Source organism: Gasterosteus aculeatus, chromosome 5 (assembly GCF_964276395.1).
Source record: "Gasterosteus aculeatus chromosome 5, fGasAcu3.hap1.1, whole genome shotgun sequence".
Lineage (NCBI taxonomy): Eukaryota > Metazoa > Chordata > Actinopteri > Perciformes > Gasterosteidae > Gasterosteus > Gasterosteus aculeatus.
In genome coordinates, this window is record NC_135692.1 from 14,569,322 (window position 1) to 14,587,096 (window position 17,775).

Consider the following 17,775-nt stretch of genomic DNA (forward strand, 5'->3'; position numbering starts at 1 on the left):
CCATTCTTCGACCATTATTATTCCTAATTTATATTAATGATTTGTCCGATGTGTTAAAAAGCCTTTTACTTTTTTTGGGAGATGACACAATTACTACTCTCTATTAAAATTCCAATTCACTGATTACGGAAGCCAATGTTGAATTAACTGCCTATGCTACATGGTTCAAAGTCAATAATGTTTGAATATCAAAAACCTAATTGTATAATTTTCAGTGGCTAAAACTCTTACTTGAAGGATTTAACAAAAATGAAGTGTCATCTACAAATTTCTCAGGCATTATTATTGTTAAAAAATTGGAGTAAACATATTCACTGTGTTAGTAGAAAAACAAACTATTCAAATCTTACGGAGGGTTCGACATCTTGTCTCTTTACAACTGTATCCTTATTCTTTATTACAGTTTAATTTTTCCTTTTTTTCATGTTGTAATATTATTTGGGAAAGTACTTTTCATACTTCTCTGCAAAAAATGTTGCTCCTTCAGAAACGTTTTGTTAAGATTGCAACACGAGAAGAAACTGCAGATCCTTACTATGTATGATGTTAATATAGAAGTGTTTAAGTCCTAATTCAAAGTTTATTTATAGATTTACAACTCGTCAATATATCTTCATCCTCCTAAATTACTGACGAGCAGAGGTCAACTTCCTATTTTAAGGGGAACCAAATTATGGAATAATTGTTTCCCGCTAAAAAAACGTCCCTCTATAAAATGCATGCATAAAAGAAATTGGAATCGCTGTTTCGTAATATTATTTAGGAATCAGGAAACATTGCCAAAATATGTCAAACATACAAGGAATTTGTCTTGGCGGTTGGTGCATGACAGTAGACAGTGTAACAATAGACAACAAGACAGCGGTGCACAAGTAATAAAATAAGGTCAAATGAAATGCTGATGCAATGGGTTAGTAGAATAAGGCTATGGGTTAGTATAAAACAAGAGAATACAGTTAGTTAAAAATTTAAAATATTAAAAAAAGTTAAAAAATATTAAGCATTAAGTGCACTAGCGAACAAGTAACAAAGTGACGAGTGACGACAAAGTGAAAAATTACAGTTAAACAGGCATGAAAATCCCTCACCTTTCGGCGAAATTTGCCGTTTTGAAACCAAAATAGGTGACCTACGTCAATCGTGTAGATTCAATGAGTTTTTTTCGCAGTTCATATTCAGTGAACTGCGAACAGGTGCGCGTGTCAGAAGGGAGCGCGAGATTCAGTGAATTGCGAACAGGGTGAGTGATGGTTTTAATATTTTCTGGTATATCTAAGTTAAGTATCGCCCGAAGTTGGCTGGGATGGACTCCAGCCCCCCCGCGACCCTGTGTGCAGGATAAGCGGTTTGACAATGGATGGATGGGATGGATCTAAGTTAAGTTACCCAGGAGCTTTGTTGACATAGACTTAGCTAACGTTAGCTACAGCTTGATGAGTTGAGTCATTTAACACAGCAGGAGAGCACGCGACGTTGGCCAGCAAGCTAAAGCTCCGGTGGAAAATGATTAGCTAACGCTACCGTTTTTTTGGTAGACTTTGAGGTGAGGAGACTGACGAGGCAGAAGGTAAAGTGGTCCACCGTTCTATCAATAAGCAGACCTGCCAACCTGATACGCATTCTGACTTCAAAGTACGATGAACGAATCATTGACCCGAAGACACGGTCGGGAGGTGAATTTGTCTTTGACCCCCCCCCCCCCCCCGTCAACGAATGACTCGAAGAAAGATTCGTTCATTTTACTGAACGAGATTCAAAGAACCGAGTCGGTAAAATGGTCGGTAATATCTTACCCCCCGTCAACGAATGACTCGAAGAAATCTCTGGGACAAAACCAGTTGAAAACCCCTGCCCTAGAGGGCTAATATCCTTCTGACCTTTTTCGCCCTTGACCTGTTTTCATGCCTGGTTAAAGTGACATGTGCAGTGTGAAGGGGGGTGACCGGTGGAGTGTTATAGTCAGTCAGTGGGGGACCGGCTCTGTTGATGAGCCCGACTGCCAACGGGAAGAAACTGTTCGTGTGGCGGTCTTAGTCCTGATGGACCTCAGCCTCCTGCCAGATGGAAGGGGCACAAACAGTTTTTGTCCAGGGTGAGAGGGGTCGGCTACAATCTTTTTAGCTCGCTTCAGAGACCTGAAAGCGAACAAGTCCTGCAGGGACGGCAGGTTGCAGCCGATCACCCTCTCTGCAGAGCGGATGACCCGCTGAAGCCTGCCCTTGTCCTTGGCTGTGGCTGCAGCGTACCAGATGGTGATGGAGGAGCAGAGGATGGACTCCATGATGGCCGTGTAGAAGTGGACCATCATCGTCTTTGGCAGGTTGAATTTCTTCAGCTGCCTCAGGAAGAACAACCTCTGCTGAGTCTTCTTTGTGATGGAGCTGATGTTCAGCTCCCACTTGAGGTCCTGGGTGATGATGGAGCCCAGGAAACGGAAGGAGTCCACAATAGTGACGGGGGAGTTGCACAGGGTAATGGGGGAAGGTGGGGCTCTGTTCCTCCGGAAATCCACAACCATCTCCACTGTCTTTAGTGAGCGTTGAGCTCCAGGTTGTTGTGGCTGCACCACGACACCACATGGTCAAACTCCCACCTGTAGGCGGACTCGTCCCCACCAGACATCGGTCCAATGAGGGGGGTGTCATCCGCAAACTTCAGGAGCTTGTGTTTTATGTCTATTTCTTCTTTTTTTTGTTGTCTATCTCATGCTTAGTTCAATTTGTAATTTTGTAAAATATTTTAATATTTTATAGGTGGAGGCTTAAAATAAGCTCATTTGGCTTTTTGACTCTCCCTCTCTGTTAGAAACATTTCACTCGACACCGGTGTAAAATCATCAAAAGAGGATATTTAATGTTTGCAAACCGGGGGCAGAGTTGACAAACATACAAGTCATGCACCAAGCCTACTCAAAGGTATTCATGTTCAGAGAAGGAATATATAGTTGGAAGATAAACATGCTGAAACGGGGGACTCTGGGCAAAACCCTGGTGCTGGTAGTCAACCTCGGATGTAGACGATCATCTTTGGCACCACGAAACGACCCACAAAACATCCTGATTATCAGATAACCCAGAACTCAATGTGCCTCTATGTGAGCACAGACCTTCTGTCTTAAGGTGGAACATAATTGCCGTTTTTCCAACAGTATTTCTTAAATTGTGCAAATATTTTTTTTTTTAAACGTGTAAGCCCCTGGTGGAATTGACAGGTGGCCCATTTACGGAAAAGGCTCCTTCAATAGACTTGCTCCACTATGTGACCTGTTACAAAAAGTAACAGAACACAAACGTATTAAAACAGTAATATAGCCTAATACTACAGCAATGAAGACATGATACGATTGACAAAATGAATCCATTTAAAATCATCAATGCAACATTTAAAATATCCATTTCATCATAACTCTAACAAGTGATTGCTGCTAAACTTTAAGTATAGAAGGTAGAGTATTTTGGTGACTGAGTCCAGTGATGAACATAGTTGGGTGTGTAGCTAAGCAGCCACAAAAAGTAAAAGCGGTGTACTGGTCCTGAGCGAGTGAACGCATCGCCGCGGCTGGATCAGGTGGAATTGGAAGAAGACAGGAAAGAATCTGTGAAGAAGAGTGAAGCAGAATACGGAATGAGAGCTCTGACAACCCAACATGCCACCAACATCCGTGTTGTTTCTGTGAGGCGACTTTAATGCTCTCATGTGTACCTCTTGATGTGGGAGGCGGACGAGGAGGTTTGAAAGTGCTGCCTTGTGCCAACGTATCAACAATCCAGCTGAAATTTTCTCTCATCTGATAAAGAGAAGGAAAAAAGAACCCAAAAAGATGTTGACATTAAAGGAAATAAAGTGCGTCACTATTTTTTTTTACACACGCTTTCGTTTTTACCTCGTTCTCCAAAGCCCTCAGCCTGTGGTCAAAGTCTCTGCTTTCAGTCATGTGTTTCAGCACACTGTCGACTCTGAAAGAAGAAAAAGGAGAAGATGAGGGAGATATTAACCTCAGCAAACATTGAACACTCAAACAGCTGCAGTGTTGGTGTAAAAAAGCGTCCTCACTTGACAGACATCCGTTTGAGCCTCTCTGAGTCACTGCTTCTCTGGATCTTGTTCTGGGCCGTCAAGACGTCCTCCTTCTGAATGGCTTCCCACGTCATTAGCTTGTTGGCGGCTTTCCCTTTCAACTCCAACACTGATGGAAAAGGTAAAAGGCTTTAATCGCTTTGCCAGTGTTGGAGTTAACAAGAGCCTTAAAGTACAGTTCAGCGTCTCAGAGGTATTTACAGTCTGCAAAGAAAACAAGGGGGTAATTCTCATCGAGGCACATCAGCTGTACGGTACCACAAGTTTGATCTGGACATTTTGTCCAACGACACAATGAAACAGCCATGCCCAGTTCCTAGGATCATGTTCCAATACTGACCAAAGTGTTGGCGCTTGATGGAGGGCACTTTGCGGATGACCCTTTTGATGAAGAGATTGATGTGAGAGAGGATGATGAAAGGAGGAGCCAGGGAGGGACGAGAGTGGTACTCGACTATCAGCGTGTAGCGCTGGAACTTCCAGTAGATGTCGCTGTTACCCTGCACTTCAGAGAAGGTGGAGCTGGGTGGACACAAAGAAGGCAGCGTAAAGAGTGTAGAGAACTTAAGTGTCAGCAAAGCTCGCTAGAAACAGATTGACAGACATCCGTACCTAAACATGGCGATGAGCAGGTTGATGAGCAGGATGTTGGTGACAAGCAGGTAAACAACCAGCAGAATCACCACCAGCCAGTTACTATACAGCGTCCTGCAGGGCTCCTGACCGCTCTCAATCAGTGTCATGTTGTCTGTGCAGAGCCTGTCCCACCGCTTCCCAACTGGGATGGACAAAAAATTTAAAAAAGTTATTACTGTGATAATTTTTAAAAGCTGCAATGGTTCAGGAAAAACACACAGAAGATACATTATTCTTTGAATGGTGTCAACTAAAGTGTTGTTCTCTCAAGAGGCATGACACACAACCTAATAAACATGCACATCTACCATCTAGCTCTTCCACAGGGATCTGTCCAAAGATGTGCAGGTACGGCCTGTAGAAAACCCGGCGTAAGATGCGCTCCAGGCTCGCGTCGTAGGTGTAAAGCAGGGCCTGATTGGCTACTCCGTATGCCATGAGCCACACCATGAGGAAGAAAAGGAAGAAGAAGATGTCCTTCATCTAAAAAGAGAGGAAACAGTTTCCTTTCCATCATTATAATCCCAATATCTTGATAGGCATTTTTGGTTCGATGTCAACCTATGGAAATGTTTCTCACCATCTTGCCAACAATGATGATTTTTGGTCCCAGCTGCTTGTGAATGGCAAAGATGTGAATGAGACGGACGGTGAAGACCATGTAGTCAACACACATGGCATCCCGGCCAAATCCATATGACCATGTAAACATCCTAAAAAAGAGTGGAGCACTCAGCTGTAATGGGTTGTTATGATTCTCAGCAGGAATTTGAAGGTCACGGAGGATGGAAGCGAGGAGCATGAGCGTACTTTGGTTTTACAGGACTCTGGAATATCTGAGATGATTTATTGATCCTTTTGTAAGCCCTGTCTGCCACGACAAAAGGATTTGAAACTAGCAGATAATAGATTTAAATGTGAAAGTATAAAATCCGAATATCAAAAAATATATTACTTTACCCTAAAGCTAACGGTAGCTTGAAGGCTAACGTTACTTTAAAGATATACTTTTGACTGTTGAACAATTAATGTGTTTGCGTTATGTAACTTTGAGGGAAATATAAGCCTTGGAGAGCTTTGCGTTGAATTAAAATAAGCGTTAAAGCAACGGTGACGAGCACGGCCGTTCTTGTGCTGTATTGTCATAACATTGAAACTAACCTAACGTTAGCTGCCAAGCTAGCACTCTTTGAACTTTGAAAGTTCTATGCTTGAATTTAAATCTGTGACAAACCTAATGGAACCAGCTGTTGGGTTGAAACGCCTTTCGGTGTGACAAAGCTGTGGAAGTTAACTTGTATGAGAAAAGATCAAAATTAGGTTATGTTGGTTAAATAAAATTAAACCCTTTTAATAGTGTAACTTAAGTTCACATTTAATTTTGTAAAAAGAGTCCAGTTTAAACTTTTAAACTCTAAGGCTGTTTTTCAGCCTCTGCTCCGAAAATGTCTTACCGATGATAAAAAGGGTAATTTCTCTGAAATTACTTTGTCTGAATAAAACATGGAGATATCAGCATTAAAACGCATCCAAGTCATAGCCCAGTGTGTGGAAAGTAGTTGAAAAGTTAATTTTTATGAAACAGAACAAATCTAGAGAGGCATTTATGATTAAAATTATTCGGGTGCTTGGTGTTTGTTTTCTGGGTGTTTTGTGGGGAGGTTTATCTGAGAGAAATGTTACGTATATTGGCTTAATCAGGTTGGAATGTGCTTGCTGTTTGCCATCTCGGTTTCTTTGTTAGCTTGTAGCTTCATGGATGGGTGGACATATGCACCACCTTGTGCACATCTTTTGGCCAAATTGGATACTTCCTAACTAAGTTTATTTGGAGTATGTACGTATATTACAAAAATATTGAATAACTCCACTGTTATGAATGGTAGCAGCTATTGAACCGAATCTGTGAATAGCTGGCCAACTTGCCATCTTCCATGGATGTATCTACAGTACCTTGAAACACAAAAAGGAGAATCCCTGACCATTGTTCTAAAAATGTGAAAGGTCTTGGCTTAATCCTGCAGTAATCCAGCCTTTACTGCATAGTATTTGTGTGTACCTGCAGATTACTCCCGTGATGAACAGCCCGATGGCAATGAGGTCACACTTGTTCCACAGATCCTCAATGTACACTCTGGACCTCTGACGCCAACTCATCGTCCCCAAAAAGAATATCTGAGGGAAGAAATGGAACACAGCCAACAGAACATCATTGAGCATAATGATAAAAAGTTATTTCATTGTGAATAATATTTAACGTAAAATTCAGTTTATTTGGTGCAAAGTAGATGCAAGTGTCCCACTTAGTACGAGCACGTCTCTCTGCACTCACCTCCCGGATCTCCTCACACACGATGGTGAACACCCAGAAGTACAGCACATACTCTGTGATGGCCAGACCAGAGGGGGACGGGGGCTTGAAGTCCACCAACAGCACCCAGGCAAACAGCAGGAGGAACAGGAAGTACATCACAACGTTGCCCAGGAATGCGGTGACGGGGGCAAACCAGAACTGACGCCATCTCGACACAATGACCGAACGCTTGGGGGGTCTGTGAGAGAGGCGTCTACCTGTAAGGGAGTCAGTGGACCTGGTTTAGTAGCTTCTTGTACTTTTCAGTTTTTTATTTACTTAAGGGTGCTTCATTTTAAGAGGTCGCACCTTTAATGGTTGGTGTCCTGGGAGAGAGTGACCCTTGTGCATCATCGTCACTGGTAAAAAACAGTGAGACATTTTAACCAGAACAAAGCACAAGAAATTCATTAAATAACATTAAACAGTGTTCCATTGAAAACTGTAATAACAGACATGTTACCCGTTAACTAACTTCAAAATATATTACATGGGGTTGGCGTCTGAGAAAGAGAAGACGATGTGGCCGTCGAGGCTGTCGCTGTCCTTGCCCGTTCCGTCCTCGTCTTCCCCTTGATGCTGGTCCTCTTGCTTCCTGGGTGGTGGGGAATGTTTTCATGCATCAGTGCAGATATTAGCATCCTCTGAATGCACCTTGAAAAAAAGACAAATGTGTATTGTACCTGAAGGAGATGAGGTTGGTGTAGCAGAGGACGGGACAAAAGAAGGTGAGCAGGAGCTTCCACACATCCGTATGTCTCTCCATGTCCCCCCACCAGATCTGGGACAACAGAGACTAGAGGAGAAGACGATAAAATCAGAATTAGACCAGTTTTCCCAACTGCTATTCATTCATTTTGCTCAATAGACTTGGCGCCATGGTTGTAATCGATGCGTCTGTGTAAAAACAGTAACACACCTGCACTCCGTCGTGGCTGAAGAACAGTCGTGCGTCAGCGCTCATGCCCATCTGGAGGCAGGTGGTGCCGCCCCAAACTGTGGATTTCCTTATCAGTAGGGTAAAAGAGCGACTCTCATTGCTCCGATAGCAAGAGCTGAACATGTCTGAGAGGAGGGAAGGTAAAGGATAGAAATGGGTTGTTAAGTGGTTACCGTCAAGAAAAGAAGAAAGAAATTGAGCGCGAATGTTTAGTTTAAGTTTATTCTAAAAACACAATCATCAAACAGTGCTTTGTCACAAAGTAATTAAGTACCCTTTCGTCACAAAGAAAAATACTTCATGTAGCATGAACAACTAATAATGAGTGGACAGATTAAATTAGAATAATAAGGATGTCTGACTATCATTGCTGCAACAATTCATTTTTTGACCTAATTTTGAATTTTTGAAAAAGTCAAATACTAATATATTTATCTTGGCTTTTGTATGTATTGTATGTTGTATGTATTTCACTTAATATATTTTGACTTAAAAAAAAAACATAATTTGACCTAATATGTTCTTTTTTAAATTTATTTTATTATGACATTTTTTGACATAACCTGCCCATTATGTAGATGGTATTTTCAAAGTTCATATTCTCACCATGTGCCAGGTTCTCAAACCTCTGGGCCAACTCTTTCATGGACAGCTTGTCCTCCATCTCCTCCTCCAACTTGGACACTTCCCTCAGAATCTTACAGCCACTCAGAGCACTGAGCACAGGCTCTCCTGCCTGGTAGAGACCACAAAAGAAGTCAGGGCATATAAAGTCTTTCACAATGGGTACAGGAGTATAGATTTTGGCTGGGAAGTTCTACCATCTCCCAGAAGAAAGTTGCCATCTCGCTGCGGTTCTGCAGGATGGCCCAGATGAAGAGGGAGGTCCAGGGGGATTGGCATTGTTCTTTCCGATAAGAGCATTCTTCGCGCAACCGCTTGCTGGCACGCTGGGATGGAGGAAAAGAAGCAGGGGAGGAAGGATCAGATAACAAGGCCACACTGACAGGAGGCCTGTCGGTAGTTTAGTAGCTTTCAGGTACAGTTCGTCAACATATTAAGAAAAAGTGAGGGTACCCTAAGTGCTCCCCTGTTGGATGAAATATCTTCTAAGCCCAAAGCATCACAGTAAAATGACTGGCAGACGTCACCCATCAACAGCTCCAGGGCCCTGGCAACCTGAGAAAATGATGTTGAACGAAGACAGATAAAGGCGTTTGTACTAAACTAAGTTTTCTTATCAATGTTTTTTTGGAGTTGGGCCAAACTAGACCAGGGGTACAGGATGTTAAACCTCAAAAAGGGTAATCTTGTCCACTGCGCCAATCTTCGCCAAATTGGAAGGCAAGTCCTGCTGGTTTGACGTTGCAGTTCCAAGCCGCTCCACCAGCTGGCGCTGAAGTAGATGGTAAAGCACCGTCCCTTCAGCCACGGAGCTGTAAAGGCTCTCCAGCCGGCCGTAAGTCAGGTAGTCCAGAATGTTGAGGCCATTCTCGGTGAAAAGACGCACAAACTGAGGCTTGTCGTTGATCAGGGCATCCGTCATGGGGTCTTCTAAGTCTTCATACTATTTGATCGAAGGTTTCATTACAAGATCAATACAACATTTCCAATTTCAAAACACATGGACATTGTTGCACAACAGGGCTAAACGTGTTACTACACATAATGCTATTTTTAGAGAGGTAGAATCGTCCCCCTCACCGTCCAATGGATGTCTCCATTGAAAAGTTCACTCTTGGCAATGTCAACCCTGTTCCACGTGACCGCTAGCTTCAGCTCTTCATTGTAAGGGCAGGCATCAACTGACGCATGATGCTTACTAGCTAAAAGAAAAAGTAAAATCCGCTTTAGGATTATGTTGACACACATAAAAACACCAATATCTATATTATACATTAGTTGTTTGTACCTCCAACCAATGTCTTGAGCAGGACAGTGTCAAATTCATTTGGGCCCTCCTGCTCTCCATGGTAGACAGTAATAAAGTCTCTCATCTGGTAGATGCTCAGAGCCTGCAGACACAGAACAAAAGAGGACTTTTTATGTAATAATAATATGTATATAAAATGTAAAGTATATCCTTAATACTTGCAGATACTAGGAAAGAGATCAACAAGCAGGTAATGATGTATAAAGATTGTCTAATCCAGTGATTCTCAACTCAACTGGTGGGACTTCTGCGTTTGAGGAATGTGGGACAAACTAAGACGGGGCGTAGCATCACGTTTGAAGGCCTGTAAGGGCCAAACAAATGGCAATTACGTGACGCAATACAGTATACTGAGAATTTAGCTGTAGAAACCTGACAGCAGCAGCGAGGCGTAACAAGCGGGTCCTGTTAGATAAGGTGGAAGAAAGAAATACCGTCCACTAGGGAGCCAAAATACAGAGTAAAAGTACATCTGCAAATAAGTTATGAAATATCCTGGGGAGAAAAGTGATTGTATTAAAGAAAAAAATGTCAACGAGAACTACAAAGTTCAAAATCTCAGCAATCCAACCCTGTTGCGGCTCATTAAACAGCTTCTTCCTGTTCCGCATCACAGAAGCCAGAGAATAGGAGCACACGTCTCCGTCCACAGCGCTTACCAATTCGACTAGTTTGTCCTGCTCCTTTTTTGCAGGGAAGTGCTTCTTGACCCGTTCTGCTACTTTGTCTTTCAGATTCACGCTGGGAGACGCCTCGGCGTTCCCGTCACCGGGCGACTGGACGGCCGTGGCTGATGACAGATTGTCCAAGACGTCGCTCAAGAAGTCGGCCAGGCCTCCGGAGCCGGCCAGCACCAGCCAGGGCATGGAGCTTTTAAGAGAGAGATCGACTCTCTGGTAGAAATTAGGGAGGGAGATTTTTTTTGGGAGGGGGGTTCAGAATACAAAATTTTTTTTAATGAATTTTTATGATTAAAATTGAGCCAGTAACTTCTTTGTGGTAATCAACAGACAGAAAGCAGCGTCTGTACCTCCAGCATGCCTGCGTCCCCTGATATCAGCATACAAAGGACGGGGATGTCAATGCTGCCGCTGCCTACAAAACATTGTTGACAATTAATTAATACAGAGCATTAGTGAAATATTTTTTTGTACCGGCTTCGCTTTAATGAAGATATTTTGATCATAGTTGAAGACGTATTTCAAACCGGCCACATATTTTATTTTTCAGAGCTCTGATATATTCTTCATGCATGGACACTGGGTTTCCCATTTCTAGTTTCAACAGTCAACACTCAGATGAAGGAACAACATTTCTTTTTTCATTCCCTAACTGTATTACCTCCGTTTGTCATAAGCGTCATGTTATTAGCGAGGCAATGGCAAGCAGTTTCCCTGTTCCTCCACTACATACATGAGATTTCCATATACCATCTCTCACCACAGGAGCCTGTGCGCTGGTGGGAGATGTAGTCCTCCAGCCCGGCCCTGAACCCCGTCTCTCCTCTACGTCCCACACTCCCATCGTCCACCAGCAGGAAGGCCTGGTGGTTGTTGTCGAGGTAGTAGGATTCTTGGGAAATGTTCTGGACGAAATACTTAGCAGGAAAGCTGCCCTGCAGGAGGAACAATCAAAGGATATGATATAGCAGCGTTTGTTCATTTTTTTCTACGAAATTGTGGCATGTTAGAGGATTACATTTGGTTGATCCCTGGTGGGTATAATTGGGTGAACTAAACAAGTTGGTAAACACGATGTGTGAGTGTCTGAACCACCTCAGGGTTGACCAGCTGCTGTCGGTTGTCCACCAGGCCCCAGGGAGCGACACCCAGGGCCACCACCTTGTTGACGGACACCGACGAGGCCGCGGTTGCATGATCCCTCACCGCCTCTCCAACACACCGGCCAACGCCTTCTCGCAAGCCTTCAGTTAGGATCCACGCTCCTGGTTACAGTAAAAACAGGAACCTTTAGCTTGTGGAAAATTCTTGAGAAAGGGTTTTCCATTTTGCAAAAAAATATATGCCTAAAACTGACTTATTGGCTAATTACATCTGCCCCAGGTTGATGGAAAAGCCACACTCCACCACACTCAAATGGAATGTGAAGAGTGTGAGTTGGATTTTATGAACATGTAGACATTATTTCACACATCTATATTTTATTTTATATAATCATCTGGAATTTACTTTATACTTAACACGCAATATACAATATGTGTGGTTATCTGAGCTGGAACCTTCGAGAGAACAGCCAAGTGACCTCAGGTAAAGAGAGATCAGTGGAGCCAAATGCCACCTGCACTTGGCACAACAGTTAGGAGGATATGGCCATTGTACTACCAAATTAGGATCAGACCCCAGGGAGTCCTATAGTGTAATGGTACCCCGTTTTGTAACAGCTGCACTTTTCCAGCAAAATAAAAAACGCAAGTTGTTTGTTTCAAAATGAATTTTGGAACAGACAACAAGCGTTTTTTTTCTCCTGCAAAGCACAATCCACGATCACAGAAATCACACCTTGCCGTTTGCATTCTTAATGTGTTTACCTGTGCTTTGTGAGGCTTTCACCAGCCCCTGCCTCAGGACCTCCCGCACCCAAGTCTTCACCTTTGTCCTGCCTTCTCCGCCCACTATAGAAACCACCAGGTTAGGTGCAGGAAGGTGCCAGTGGGCAATCATCAGGTTGTAGACCAAAGACGGGGGGGTGTCCCATGACAGACGCAGGAACTAATAACGGGAGACAAAACGGACATTTGATCAAACGCATTTCTTCTATTGGACGACAAATTACTTGACTTTATCAAAACACACGCTAAATTATACATCAATTGTCTTGGGTTAGTTTGGAATAAAGATGTGCTTAGTGCAGTCAGTGCTTTTCCTTTGTTTTCACAGGTGTGGCAGTGGGTTAAAGATTAGTATAGTAAAGTGACTACTACAGCCCCTGTGTGCATTTAAATCATCATCATTGATTTGGGCACTAGTCTTTTGTATTGGACAGATAAAGAGATAAAGCATGAAACGAGTGATCCAGGGAACAGAACCACCACGCACATAGCTTTGCCTTTTGCCGCCTCCTGCGAACTGCAACTCTCCAAAGGCATCCGTCGGGTATTCAGAGGAGTGCTGGGCGCTGTCCCAGCAGTTGACAATCGCTGTGCTGAAGTAGTCACCGAGAGCCACGGAGCCGTGATCATCTCTTTTACCCCCGCACTGACAGAGAGCGCCATTACTGAGGGAGGTATGAGGACAGCACAAGTTGAAACACGATCACCCTTTGACGCTTCGGCGCTTTCGAGTAAGTTAACACCGCGGCCACAAAGGAATGGGCTCAACAAAAGGTTCACAATACCTTAAAGAATCTTCCACAAATGTTGTGCACACTCGTTTCTTGATGGTGTTGGGGATCCAACTCTGTAAGACATTTCCAACAGGTTATGGCAGGTAAATTGTATACATGTTGTTCCAATTTCCAAAAGTTCAAAGCGACTGCTTCCCATCGATGCTTGGAATTCATGAGGCTGCAGCGTGCAGGAAATTTTTTGAATGAGAAACGTTGGCTTGGAGAAGAAGAGAAGGTGGTGAGATACACTGTGCATAAACATACCCAGCTCTGACATCTGAGGTGCTGTGGTTTCAGTCAGAGTGTCTCAAGGACAACTTGTGTGTGTGGTGGGCCAAAACTGCCCATGTATCCTCAGTACACACAGTACGTTTTGCAGTGCAAAACTACAAACTAGGGCGCTACACTGGACTTCCTGTTCCACCCTAAAGTTTGTAGGGTTGAGTGGGAGGGGATCAGTTTGTATCCTGTTATCTCCATGTTTTATAGGGATCAATACCCTGTAAGTGTTTTTTTTCACAGTAATAATATCCCGGTTTTCTGACGGTAGTTTCAGAGAAATTAGCCTCAGAGTTCAAAAGTTGAAACTGGACTCTATTTACAGATTTGAATTTAATTTGTTTTTATTTTCATTTAACCAAGATAAACTCATTTTTAATCCATTCTCATACAAGTTAACTTAACAGCTTTGTCACACCGTGAAGACGGCCGTCTATCAGGGCGTTTAAACCCAACAAGATGGTCCATTAAGTTCTGTTTGTTACAGATTCAAATTCAAGCATAGAACCGTAAGGAGTGTTGGCTCGGCAGCTTAGGTTAGGCTAGTTCTAACATGTCAGCCAATGTCATGACAATACAGCACAATGATGGACGCGCTCGTTAGCGTTGCCATAATGTTTATTTTAAGCTAATTACAGTAATTCAACGTAAAAAATGTCCAAGGCTTATATTTCCCTCAAAGTTACATAACGCAAACACGTTATTGTTGTTGACGTTAATTGTCAGTTAATTGACAGTCAAAAGTGCATCTTTAAACTAACTTCAGCCTTCAAGCTAACATTAGCTTAAAGGCTAACATTAGCTTAAAGGCTAACATTAGCCTTCAAGCTAACAATAGCTTAAAGGCTAACATTAGCTTAAGCTGACAACCACTTAAGCCACCATCGGACAATCGTACTAAATGGCATACGAGCGCTACAAAATACAGGGGCGTTTATTTATACAGTTAAAATGTATTACAGTATGGAGCCAAATCCAGGCCAAAAGTTTTGATCATTTGAAAAACACATGTGAACCTGAAAGTTTATGTCACTCATGATTACACGACCCTCTCAATTGATGCCACGCCGCCAACACCAGATCAGGGCCAAAAGTTTGAAAGTGCAAAAAATATTTGTATCTGAAAATAGAAAATCTGCAACCGAAAAATACAATACCGCAAATATAGAAAATAATATATAAATGAAGGATGAAAGAATATAGATTTTATTCAAAAATTCAAAACTATACTCCAACCAAAAATACTTTTCGTGCACTCAAATGATCAAAACTCCTAGCCTGGGTTTGGCTCCAGGAGCAGAGCGATTTTAAATTTAAAAGCCTACCCACCTGGTCCTTCTCGGATTTATCGATGTTGCCTCCGTCAACTCCTCTTCCTGTGTCTCTCATAATGTTTTTTGTCCCCCTCCCTTTTCTGTTCGACTGAAAAACCGTGGGTGTAAAAGATACTTCAGGTTTCCTTTTTGACCATTCTTCAAAAGAGTAGTCTGGTTTCCAGCATCGCGGTACCTAAAAAGAAAACCTATTCAAAAGCAACCTGCCAAACCGATCGTTTCTGCTCAGTAGCACGAGGGTAAACCGGTGCGGAGCAGTGAGACGCATCACGCAGGTGAGGGTGTGGTTTTACAGGTAGAGCGCCTTTTACAGAATAGGAGGTTGTCAGTTAAAACCACAGACATTTTGTTCCTGAGGCGTGACCTGCTCACCACACGCTTTAACGGCCGCTGCTACACAGAGACAGAACTGGATTTACAACATTCCACGTGGGGCGAGTGAGCCAATAAGATCTCCACCATTAAATCAGATGGTGGAGTATTTCTGCATTTTCAACATCGCATTGCTGCCAGCACACATGGTTCTTACGGTTAAATTAAAGTAAGATAGATAATAATATACTTTTGTCATACATGTACGGTATCTCTCCTTAATAATCGCGAGGCGCCAGAGCAGCAATCGACCTCTAACAATCCCTTTTCAGTTAATATGCACAAGGCTCCAGACAGTTGTTCTTATTAAATATTTATTGTACAATCCATTTAAATATTGAGGAATTTGTGTTTTAAAAACAGATTTGATTAAACATTTCACACAGTATTAACTTAGCCCCATTGCATGTGGTTAATGAGCATATATCCATAAGAAGTACCAGTCATTCAGAACATTTACAGGATTAGGTTTTGTAAATAGATAGAGGAACGGCCCCTCTCAGTCCTTATAATCCCGTCCTTCCTCTTGGCCCTATCGGCCGAATCCATGCGGGTCCTTGACATTTTTTGACTCATCCGTTCCATTCTTTTTCCTGATGTGGTATAAAGTGTTGGCCAGGTTGTGAAGCTGGCATGTCCCCAGCTGGCATCCACGCTGGGCTGCACGCCGCTGACGCCGCCTCACTGCCATGCTGTGAACGATGATGAAGTAAAAGGGGCTTTTAAAACACACGCATGTGCTGAAAAAATGTCCAGTTTACAAATAAATCACAAACGTGTCATTTGGGTTTTGCTAACAGCTACATCAGAAGGACCTAAATGAAGAAAATGCTCTTTTCAACCTGTGTCTCAGTGTCTCCAGGTTTGGATGTTTGTCTTCTGAATGAAAAGGGATGATCTTTGGGGATTGAGCATGCTGCTCCTGCGTGTCCTCTGTCTTTTCCAGCCCTGAAGCCCGGAGGCTGTCCCCGGGGAGGACAACGTCTGCGGTTGCCCTGTGGGTCCATCTAAGAAAAAAGTGTTGATTAACACCAGCACGTCATGAACCAAACAACTCAATTTTATTTCATCTTTTTTAAGTTCATTTTTGTCTTTGAGGCATAAATGCTGTGACTTTCATGTGTCATCATCACCTTACTGTCCCTCCTGTCAGCAGCTGTATATATATATCGGGGGGTTTTCACTCACCTGTGAGGGGGTCTCAGTGGTGTGGCAGCACTCAAAGGCACAGTCAACAACAGCAGAATGGCTCCGTACATAATGTCCATACCGCACTGGCCTGTGGCAGAAAAAAACATGAGGAAAACATCCTGTCCTGACACACTCAGTCCCAACAAACGCTCTGCACGACTCCAAATAAATGATGAGTTAGAGGCACAACATGAAACTTACTGCCAAGAAAATCACAAAATCTGAAATCTCCGAAATCTCTTGCTGGTGGTTGGATGCCCAAATCTGTGACCTCTCACAGCTTCTGGACCTTTATAGTGTGAGGGGGTGTGTCTGAAACATGGTCATTATACTGTCAGAAAAACTCCCGCGCTCGTGATTGATCGGCTGTGGTGGAAGTTTCCTTCTTTATTTATAAGAGCTGTGACAGCGACCTGAACAAGCTTTAAAGAAGAGAGTCCAAGCGCAACATTGCACTTGAGCTTGTACTTTATGTGTTTACGTTGATCCTTGATATTCACTCTATTTGCTCCACACACCCCCCCCCCCCCCTCCTCCCTCTCCTCCTTCACTCCACTTGCTGTTGAGCAATTGTTCTAGAAATTGTTCTTTCATTTCCATCACCTGCAGGAAGCCCACAGAGCCCAAAATAACCCCAATTCTCCCGCAGGCTTTGCTTTATCGCCCCTATTTTCCGGTGCCTTTTTCCCGTGAGTCACATTTGCCGTCCTTGTGTTTATTCCTGAAATGTCCTTCACTCACATCCCCCCCCCCACACGGGGTGTTTCAAAAACAACTTGTTGATGGCAAACATTTCCTCAAGGATAAACAGAAATCACATTTAACAGATACTCTGATACAATCACAGCTTCCCTGCATGGCGTAAAGTAATTGCCTCCTTGGGTGTGCTCATATAATTCAGAACTCAGCTTTTCAGGTTTGGCACACGGCCATCGTGTCATCTCTCTAGGAAATGAACCCTTACTCTTTAACCTTTAATAGTACAGTTAATCTGTGGGGAGCCGGTTTCACGCTTTTTTTCAAGCTCCATTTTGCCGGCTTCTCTCCATCTCTGTGAATCACAACTTCCCCTCCCGGGTCCATTGTCTAGCTTTCCTGTGACAGCCATCTGGGCAGCTTGTGCTGTCAGAGGGCCGCACTGAGTCATTAGTGTCGGGTGAGCACGCATAACGCATTAAACAATGAAATAAAAAAGAATTACACAAGCAATAAAGAAACGGTTTACGCCACATTTCCTCTCACGCGGCTCCAATGTGCATGACGGCACAGAGGAGAGTCGCTGGGTAAACTTCTGCCTGTACATTTACTGCTGCCT

The 17,775-nt window shown here is 43.1% G+C and overlaps 2 protein-coding genes across 2 annotated transcripts; both read right to left on the reverse strand.

Moving 5' to 3' along the window:
• Positions 1-2,828: 2,828 nt before the first annotated feature.
• Positions 2,829-15,296, reverse strand: LOC120819059 (transient receptor potential cation channel subfamily M member 4-like). Its single transcript, XM_078103650.1, has 28 exons — positions 14,893-15,296; positions 13,294-13,355; positions 12,996-13,173; positions 12,488-12,668; positions 11,715-11,884; positions 11,380-11,554; positions 10,970-11,034; positions 10,599-10,832; positions 9,919-10,021; positions 9,711-9,832; positions 9,301-9,573; positions 9,084-9,185; positions 8,828-8,956; positions 8,613-8,742; positions 7,986-8,131; positions 7,750-7,862; positions 7,557-7,661; positions 7,376-7,425; positions 7,046-7,284; positions 6,773-6,888; positions 5,294-5,426; positions 5,022-5,196; positions 4,690-4,855; positions 4,418-4,599; positions 4,054-4,186; positions 3,884-3,956; positions 3,703-3,787; positions 2,829-3,595 (listed from the first exon to the last, which is right to left on the reverse strand). Exons 1-28 carry the CDS (start codon positions 14,950-14,952, stop codon positions 3,564-3,566), a joined length of 3,732 nt encoding a protein of 1,243 aa, XP_077959776.1. The 5' UTR covers positions 14,953-15,296; the 3' UTR covers positions 2,829-3,563.
• Positions 15,297-15,572: 276 nt separating this feature from the next.
• LOC120819144 (uncharacterized) lies at positions 15,573-16,801 on the reverse strand. Its single transcript, XM_040176294.2, has 4 exons — positions 16,662-16,801; positions 16,458-16,548; positions 16,112-16,276; positions 15,573-15,961 (listed from the first exon to the last, which is right to left on the reverse strand). The coding sequence occupies exons 2-4, from the start codon at positions 16,535-16,537 to the stop codon at positions 15,802-15,804; spliced, it is 405 nt and encodes a 134-aa protein (XP_040032228.2). The 5' UTR covers positions 16,538-16,548; positions 16,662-16,801; the 3' UTR covers positions 15,573-15,801.
• Between the last annotated feature and the right edge of the window lie 974 nt (positions 16,802-17,775).